Source organism: Schistocerca gregaria, chromosome 4 (genome assembly GCF_023897955.1).
Source record: "Schistocerca gregaria isolate iqSchGreg1 chromosome 4, iqSchGreg1.2, whole genome shotgun sequence".
Taxonomy (NCBI): Eukaryota; Metazoa; Arthropoda; class Insecta; order Orthoptera; family Acrididae; genus Schistocerca; species Schistocerca gregaria.
The window spans coordinates 306,861,101-306,870,843 of record NC_064923.1 but is presented as its reverse complement, the minus strand read 5'-3'; the positions used below and the strand labels follow the sequence as shown (position 1 = coordinate 306,870,843).

General features: G+C 46.9%; 1 protein-coding gene across 1 annotated transcript in view; it reads left to right on the top strand.

Annotated features, from left to right (window-relative positions):
- The first annotated feature begins 1,784 nt into the window (after nucleotides 1–1,784).
- The window catches only part of LOC126266780 (uncharacterized), a 50,770-nt gene continuing 42,811 nt past the window's right edge, over nucleotides 1,785–9,743 (top strand). Inside the window, exon 1 of the mRNA XM_049971319.1 lies at nucleotides 1,785–1,889. Within this exon, the coding sequence (XP_049827276.1) occupies nucleotides 1,833–1,889 (57 nt within the window). The 5' untranslated portion in view covers nucleotides 1,785–1,832. The remainder of the gene's footprint in view (nucleotides 1,890–9,743) is intronic.

Genomic DNA, 9,743 nt, shown 5'->3' with positions numbered 1-9,743 from the left:
GATCGTAATTGTAAACCTTATGAGCTTACACCATATGTGACACCACAATTAATTCGTGACGAAAGGTTGGATGTTGTTCATCTCTTCCAGTAGTACTACCTCGTATGGCTCCAAGACTAGACAGCAATACTGAAAAATTGGTTGAACGTTTCATGAGCTACTTGTTTCGGGGAATGAATTACGTTTACTTGATATACTTCCCAATCATCTCAGCCTGTCTCCTATTTTCCTGCAATTATTTATAAACGGTCATTTCACCACACATCACTTCAGAATTTTACGCCCAGGCATTTTACGGTACTTAACGCTTGCGGTGATTGAACAGTAGTTGACCTTTTCTGGTTATTTATGTGTCATGCATTACATTTGTTTACTTTCGGGGTGAAATGCCAGTCTCTGCAAGATACTTCGGCCCACTGTAGGTGCTCTTCAATCTGGTTACAGTATTCTGTCGTTGCCGCCTTGCTTTACGCAATAGAGTCGTCCACGAAGAGCCTCTGGGACCTTGCGACGTTAGCCGTTTGACTAATGAACAGGGTGAACGTGAACTCCACCGACATGGTTTCCGAGTATGTTGGGTGGTACTTGCTGGCTACCTTTGTGTGTGTATTCGACTGAAAATACCAAATGTTGACAGTATGTGCTGTGTATCTTGTTTGGAAACAAACATGTTCCATTCACTCTCGGTTCTTGCTGTTGGCAATTGTAATGCCCACATTATTCTTCGAACTGAAGCTTGCCTTAACTACTACTCGGTTCTATTTATGGTTTATGTTCCGGTGGTGTTAGTTGTGTGTTAACAGTGATGCACAGTTGTATGGACAGGTTTAATGATGAACTGTTGGCCGTCATGCATTGGCCGTTTTGCCCTTCATGTGTGGTTTCATTAAAATCAATGGAAGAGAGGTCCAACGACGCCACGGTGAACTGTTCTCATTGCGAAGGAAGCCACATCGCAGCTCTTGATTCTGATCGTTGTTCGTTCACTCTTTGTGTTACGTTGTCATTATGGTGACTGTATATTACTGGCTTTCCTACCGTTATGAAGGTATTTTCACCGAAACAAAGGCAACTGGAGTAATATGTCGAATAAATCGTAATTACATTATTGATCTGCAACGAACGACTGTACACAGTCGGCAGGTTGTAAGAAAACATCAGAAAATGTCACTTAACAATTTTTGTAATTTTTCTTGTGCCGTTCCTTTGGAGTAGTCTGGAGAAATTACCTATACAACCATCGAGATTGTCCCATTACAAACTAAATGTTGAGTTATGAGCACTAACAAGTTCTGAATCTTGTCGATGCTCGTGAAGCTCGTATAATGCCACCTAAATGGCGGTGTGGAGCAATATGGTAAGCCTTTAGGAAGGTAAAGAACATGGCAGCAACCTGGGCACCACAGATCTCAAGGATAAAGAGAGCGATCTGAGCTTCAGAACATGTTTGTGGAATCCATTTTGATTCCTGAAGAAGAAACTTTACTTCTAAAAAAAAATAAAAAAGAGCGCCTAGAGCCTAGGCCACAGCGGCGAGGACAAGTGCGGAAACTACCCATTGAGGACGACGCACAACAGGTGAGAACAATACAACTGTATTCCCAGCCTGTCATGTTAGGCCGACACTCCGGCTTGACAGCAGGAAGAGAGCTGACAGACTTTTGCGACAGCGGAGGAAACCCGGCTCGTTACGCCAGAGCCAGCTGACAGTAAATTATGTTTAGCCGTCCTGTCAAGTTTTGTGTCACGTGGGATGAGACAGCATAGTGGCGCGGTACAAGTGAAGGTGCGAGCGAACAGACCGGCGCCACAGCCTCCAGTCGCGAGCCACCATGAGGACATTCCTGCCTGTCGTCGTCAGCGCGATGCTGCTGGCAGCCCCCGCAAAGGTAAGCCGACGAGGAGTCCAAGCTACACCCGTTGGAGGTCGTATGTATTCGCTATGGAGTAACGAATATGCCTCGAGAGAAGAAGCGCCGTGTTGTTACCGTCTGAAACATTTCACTACTCCTACCTTCCTCCCCCCGGACGTAGATCGTGCCCGGCTCAGACTGAGTTGGTAATTCTTCTTTTACTCCAATTCTTCGAACTTCAACGGACTCGCAGTAACTGAAACGTCATGATAACTCGGTAGTTTCCGTATTTTTCACTTTCTTGTCCCCACCGGATTGGGTCAAACGAATACCTTTTGTCAGTCGCCATCTTTTCTTTCGCACACGCTGCTTACGTCCTGCTCGGGTAGTGGTGCCCAATACCCGATTTTTTTGGCATGTCCCGGTTTTTAAGTATTTTGTGGAACGCCAGATATCCCCACTTTTGGGTACTGCTAACAATCCGATATATAATCGTACAACTTCACTTAAAAAATAGTCGAGTAGATGAGACTGTCGGAACGATTTCCTGAACACGTCAGTAGCGGTCATCAAGATCGTTAGCATACGAGGCGTCAGGAGTTCGGGGTTCGTCGATGAATTAAAGAGACGCCCCATCGCTCACCCTATGTTTCGAAAACATTCAGCTTCCTAACGTTCCACTGTTGGGTTATTATCGCTACACCACTGTGTCCTAAACAGTGTTTCGACTTCTTTCCCCTCAAGCCCACTGACTGGCCGCGGTTATCTTGGCGTTTAAGTTCAGCGCTGTATTTTCGTAAGGGTGGCCGCCCCTCGTGGCAATCCACTTGCTTGTTTCGTACATTGTTTCACAGTGAGGGGAAAGCAACGTGGCAGGCGGGCTATGTACAGGGTGAACAAGAACTCCACCAACAAACTTTCAGAAGTCATTCAGCACACTCTCTGGATATTTTAATATAAGCGACCCACAAGCCTGCTGAGCCTCGTTACAGAGTTAAATGCATTTAGTTTAGTTTCTTGCCCTAATTACCACTATTGTTCTGGAAACATTGCACAACAGTGGAAATGTCGACGGTATACGCTCTGTGTCTTCTACACATTCGTTCACTGTGCTTGCAGTAGAAAACGGTACTCCCATTTTACTCTTCGCCTTCGAGCCTGCATTCAACTCTGCCAGGTTCTGTCCAGTATATGCTTTTCCAGCCGTGTTACGTGTACCTTAAAAGCGATACACGTATGTATGGATGGTTTAACTGGTGAAGAGCTGGCCGACAATCACCTCTGTATGGGTTCACTGAATGCAACGGCACAACGATGGTATGCTGATCTGTTCTCACAGCGGTGGCAAGTACGTAACCTCAGAGAGTTTCATTAAAGTGTTGTTATATTGCTATGTGTCGTGTGTTTGGTTATTGCATATTACAGGTTTTCTCACAGAAACAAAGGTGACTGTGGTAACAAACCAAAGATGTATGTACACTGCTGGAAATTGAAATAAGAACACCGTGAATTCATTGTCCCAGGAAGGGGAAACTTTATTGACACATTCCTGGGGTCAGATACATCACATGATCACACTGACAGAACCACAGGCACATAGACACAGGCAACAGAGCATGCACAATGTCGGCACTAGTACAGTGTATATCCACCTTTCGCAGCAATGCAGGCTGCTATTCTCCCATGGAGACGACCGTAGAGATGCTGTATGTAGTCCTGTGGAACGGCTTCCCATGCCATTTCCACCTGGCGCCTCAGTTGGACCAGCGTTCGTGCTGGACGTGCAGACCGCGTGAGACGACGCTTCACCTAGTCCCAAACATACTCAATGGGGGACAGATCCGGAGTTCTTGCTGGCCAGGATAGTTGACTTACACCTTCTATAGCACGTTGGGTGGCACGGGATACATGCGGACGTGCATTGTCCTGTTGGAACAGCAAGTTCCCTTGCCTGTCTAGGAATGTTAGAACGATGGGTTCGATGACGGTTTGGATGTACCGTGCACTATTCAGTGTCCCCTCGACGATCACCAGAGGTGTACGGCCAGTGTAGGAGATCGCTCCCCACACCATGATGCCGGGTGTTGGCCATGTGTGCCTCGGTTGTATGCAGTCCTGATTGTGGCGCTCACCTGCACGGCGTCAAACACGCATACGACCATCATTGGCACCAAGGCAGAAGCGACTCTCATCGCTGAAGACGACACGTCTCCATTCGTCCCTCCATTCACGCCTGTCGCGACATCACTGGAGGCGGGCTGCACGATGTTGGGGCGTGAGCGGAAGACGGCCTAACGGTGTGCGGGACCGTAGCCCAGCTTCATGGAGACGGTTGCGAATGGTCCTCGCCGATACCCCAGGAGCAACAGTGTCCCTAATTTGCTGGGAAGTGGCGGTGCGGTCCCCTACGGCACTGCGTAGGATCCTACGGTCTTGGAGTGCATCCGTGCGTCGCTGCGGTCCGGTCCCAGGTCGACGGGCACGTGCACCTTCCGCCGACCACTGGCGACAACATCGATGTACTGTGGAGACCTCACGACCCACGTGTTGAGCAATTCGGCGGTACGTCCACCCGGCCTCCCGCATGCCCACTATATGCCCTCGCTCAAAGTCCGTCAACTGCACATACGTTGCACGTCCACGCTGTCGCGGTATGCTACCAGTGTTAAAGACTGCAATGGAGCTCCGTATGGCAAGGCAAACTGGCTGACACAGACGGCGGCGGTGCACAAATGCTGCGCAGCTAGCGCCATTCGACGGCCAACACCGCGGTTCCTGGTGTGTCCGCTGTGCCGTGCGTGTGATCATTGCTTGTACAGCCCTCTCGCAGTGTCCGGAGCAAGTATGGTGGGTCTGACACACCGGTGTCAATGTGTTCTTTTTTCCATTTCCAGGAGTGTATATATACTCATGTTCAGAAAAAAACAGATCATGGACTCATTTTCACACTTAATGTTTTCAATTGAAAAACAAATCACCCTGAACGACTAGAGATAGGAGGTTCATATTCATAGGACTTCTACAATAGTATCTTCTCCAAAAAGGATTAGCATTTCAGTTACCTCGGTTCAGCATGTGTCCTGTTGCCTAGGTTCCACCATGGCCCTCTTAACTTGTTCCATGCGTGATAGCATCGACGCGTATCAGGGACGAACGGATTCGACTAGCATAGCTACCCATGCTGCGTACACCAGGCTCAAATGTTCATCTGTGGTGTTTGGCATTGGATCACAGCGGTGCACACCTCGTTTCACCATACCCCACACATTTTCCGTTGTCGAGAAATCTGGTGATCTGATGAGCCAGGGCAATAGGTTGAAATTCTGTAACACCAAGAAAGCACGTGTTCGTGCACCAACATGTGGTCGTTCTTTGTCTTGCTGAAAAATGGCTTCTAGGGTGTTGTGCGGAAAGGGTAGGGCTACGGGTCGCAAAACGTGATTTACATAGGTCACACTCGTCACAGTGCCCTGGACATGGAAGTGTGATTAGTGATTGTACCAAATAGCACCCCACACCATAAGGCCTTGAGTTAGTGCTATCACAGTGACACAGTTCCCGCTGTCTGCGGTGAACCAGAATTCAGCCATCATTTTCAAACAATCAGAATCTGAATTCGTCCGAAAACATTATCTGATAACGTTCTTGTCCCCAGTGACGTCACCGAGCGAGGTGGCGCAGTGGTTAGCACACTGGACTCGCATTCGGGAGGACGACGATTCAATCCCGTCCCCAGCCATCCTGATTTAGGTTTTCCGTAATTTCACTAAATCGTTTCAGGCAAATGCCGGGATGGTTCCTTTGAAAGGGCACGGCCGATTTCCTTCCCAATCCTTCCCTAACCCGAGCTTGCGCTCCGTCTCTAATGACCTCGTTGTCGACGGGACGTTAAACACTAATCACCACCATCACCAGTGACGTCGTTCCACACACTGCTGCCGTCTAGCATGTTTTTCTGCTCATTCGTTAAAGCTAGGCGAAGAAGTGGACGACGTGCACATAACACATAGCCGAGGAGGACGCAGATCTGTCCTGCAATGCCATTCGGATGAGGTGTCGATCTTCTCGGGGGAGTGATCTGGGTGGTGCCACCTGACTGATCTTGTCGCAATCTAAGGCCTTCCGTGAACTATTCTGCATCCATCCGTTGCACCCCCGAAACACTTCGTCCCATATGAACAGCAGTTTCCTGAGTGGATGCATCACATTCTCCGATGCCAATAACGTGCCAAATTTAAAACTCACTGAATTGACGGTACGGTTCGCTTATATATCTGTGAGGCATCCTGCACATTTGCTCAAGTCACACTGATCCATTGCCTCGGGTTTATAGCGATGACGAGGGCAGCAGGCACATTCTTACCGGTAGGTGGATTTGCATCTCGATATTGATGTTGCCCTTGAAATGACTGGCCGAGATGGTTCAAATGCTAATAATAAATCTGCAGAACATAGGAATGTACATGTTCTGTGAATATAAGCGTGTCCTTCAAGGTATTCTGTTCTTTCTGAAAATGACTGAGTATAAGTGTGTTTGTCTATTACCTTTCCACGACTAAAGAGCTGAACCAATTTCGATGAAATAATTTAGTCTGGAAAAGCTGCCACTCGCAGCGACATTGTGCATGCCACGTCGTTGTGCGCTATGGCAGTTGTTGGCAGGAGGAGGGAGGGGGGGAGGGGGGGGGGGGTTGCACATTACGAGCTACGCTTTCCCAAACTGGCAGACACAGAGGACCAGAATGCACAATGTGGCGCACTGACGGATCAAGGTACATTTATGACATGTCTTTGAGTCTTGACAACATCTTCTCAAACTAGACACTGTACGGATGAAGTACATTTCCCCTGTAGGTGCTACCAGTGTACCAGCTCTGTTCAAAACAAATTATAAGGAATAAGGTACCTTCCGTTTTTTGAGCTATCAATCTTCTGACTGATTTAATGCTCCCCGCCATGAATTTCTCTACTGTGTCAACGTCGTCATCTCAGAGTAGCACTTGCAACATACGTCCACAATTGTTTGCTGAATGTATTCCAATCTCTGTCTATCCCTACAGTTTCTGCCCTATACAGTTCCCTCTGGTACAATGGAAATCATTCTCTGCTGTCTTAATACATGTCCTATCATCCTGTCCCTTCTCCTTCTCAGTGTTTCCACATTTCCCTTTCCTCTACGATTTTGCGCACAACTCCCTCAATCCTTACCTTACCATTCCATATAATTTTCAAAATTCGTCTGTAGCAGCATATCTTAAACACTTCGAGTCTCTCCTACTTCGGTACTCCCGAAGTCCATCTTTCACTATCATGCACTGCAGTGCTCGAATCGTGCAGTCCCAGAAATTTCTTCCTCAAATTAAAGCCTATGTTTCATACTAGTAGACATTTCTTGGCCAGGAATGCTCTTTTTGCCAGTGCGTTTGCTCTTCATGTCCTCCTCGCTGCCATTGGTAGAATTGATTAACGTCATCTACATCATGACCATTAATCCTGATGTTAAGTTTCTCGCTGTTCTCAAGACTTATCCTTCTCATTACTTTCGTCTTTCTTCAATTTACTTTCAATCCGAATTCTGTACTCATTATATCGTTCATTCACTTTCACTCTCGATAGCAACGTTATCAGCGAACCGTATCATCGATACATTACACTCTGAATTTTAATTCCAATCCTACAAATTCCTTTTATTTCCACCACTGCTTCTTCGATATACAGGCTGAACAATAGGTGAGAAAGATTACATCCCTGACTTACACTCCATTTCATCCGAGCTATTCGTTCTTGGTCGACCACTCTTATTATTCTCTCTCGGCTCTTGTACATATTGTATATAACCCGTCTCTTCATACAGCTTACTCCCATTTTTCTCAGAATTTGCAACATCTTGTAACATTTCACATGGTCGAAAGGTTTTTCGACGTCGACAAGTCCTATGAACGTGTCCTGATTTTTCTTTAGTCTTGCTTCCATTATCAACTGCAACGTCAGAATTTTCTCTCTGGTGCCTTTATATTTGTTGAAGCAAAACTCATCATTATTTTTCAGATCGTCAATTTTTTCCATTATTCTGCATATTATTCTTATCAACATATTGGGTGCATGAGCTGCTAAGCTGATTGGGCGATAATTCTCGCACTTGCCTTGCATTCTTCGCAATCGTGTAGATGATATTTTTTCGACAGCTAGGTGGTGTGTCGCCAGACCCATACACTCGACTCAACAACTTGTATAGTAGTTTTCTTTCCAGTTCCTCCTGTTATCTTAGAAATTCCAATTGAATATTATTTATTCCTCCTGCCTTATTTGATCTTAAGTCCTCCGAACCTCTTTTAAATTTTGATTCTAATATCGGATCACATATTTCTTCTAAATCTAAACTACTAGGCATTAAAATTGCTACACTACGAAGATGACGTGCTACAGACGCGAAATTTAACCGACAGGAAGAAGATGCTGTGATATGAAAATGATTAGCTTTTCAGAGCATTCACACAAGGTTGGCGTCGGTGACGACAACTACAACGTGCCGACTTGAGGAAAGTTTCCAACTGATTTCTCATACACAAACAGCAGTTGACCGGCGTTGCCTGGTGAAAAGTTGTTGTGATGCCTCGTGTAAGGAGGAGAAATGCGTACCATCACGTTTCCGACTTTGATAAAGGTCGTACTGTAGCCTATCGCGATTGCGGTTTATCGTACCGCGACATTGCTGCTCGCGTTGGTCGAGATCCAATGACTGTTAGCAGAATATGGAATCGGTGGGTTCAGGAAGGTAATATGGAACGCCGTGCTGGATCCCAACGGCCTCGTATCACTAGCAGTCGAGATGACAGTCATCTTACTCGCATGGCTGTAATGGATCGTGCAGCCACGTCTCGATCCTTGAGTCAACAGATGGGGACGTTTGCAAGACAACAACTATCTGCACGAACAGTTCGACGACGTTCGAAAGAGCATGGACTATCAGCTCCGAGACCCTGGCTGCGGTTACCCTTGACGCTGCATCACAGACAGGAGCGCCTGCGATGGTGTACTCAACGACGAACCTGGGTGCACGAATGGCAAAACGTTATTTTTTCCGATGAATCCAGGTTCTGTTTACAGCATCATGATGGTCGCATCCGTGTTTCGCGACATCGCGGTGAACGCACATTGGAAGCATGGTACGGGGTGCCACTGGTTACACGTCTCGGTCAACTCTTGTTCGCATTGACGGCACTTTGAACAGTGGACGCTACATTTCAGATGTGTCACGACCCGTGGCGCCAGCCGGGGTGGCCGAGCGGTTGTAGGCGCTGCAGTCTGGAACCGCGTGACCGCTATGGTCGCAGGTTCGAATCCTGCCTCGGGCATGGATGTGTGAGATGTCCTTAGGTTAGTTAAGTAGTTCTAAGTTCTAGGGTACTGATGACAGCAGCAGTTAAGTCCCATAGTGCTGAGAGCCATTTCAACCTTTTTTTTTTTTTTACCCGTGGCTCTACCCTTCATTCGATCGTTGCGAAACCCTACATTTCAGCAGGATAATGTACGACCGCATGTTGCATGTCCTGTACGGGCCTTTCTTTATACAGAAAATGTTCGACTGCTGCCCTGGCCAGCACATTCTCCAGATTTCTCACCAATTAAAAACGTCTGGCCAATGGAGGCAGAGCAACTAGCACGTCACAATACGCCAGTCACTATTCTTGATGAACTCTGGTATCGTGTTGAAGCTGCATGTGCAGCTGTACCTGTACACGCCCTCCAAGCTCTGTTTAACTCTATGCCCAGGCGTATCAAGACAGTTAATACGGCCAGAGGTGGTTGTTCTGGGTACTGATTTCTCAGAATCTATGGAACCAAATTGCGTGGAAATGGAATCACATGTCAGTTCTCGTAAAATATATT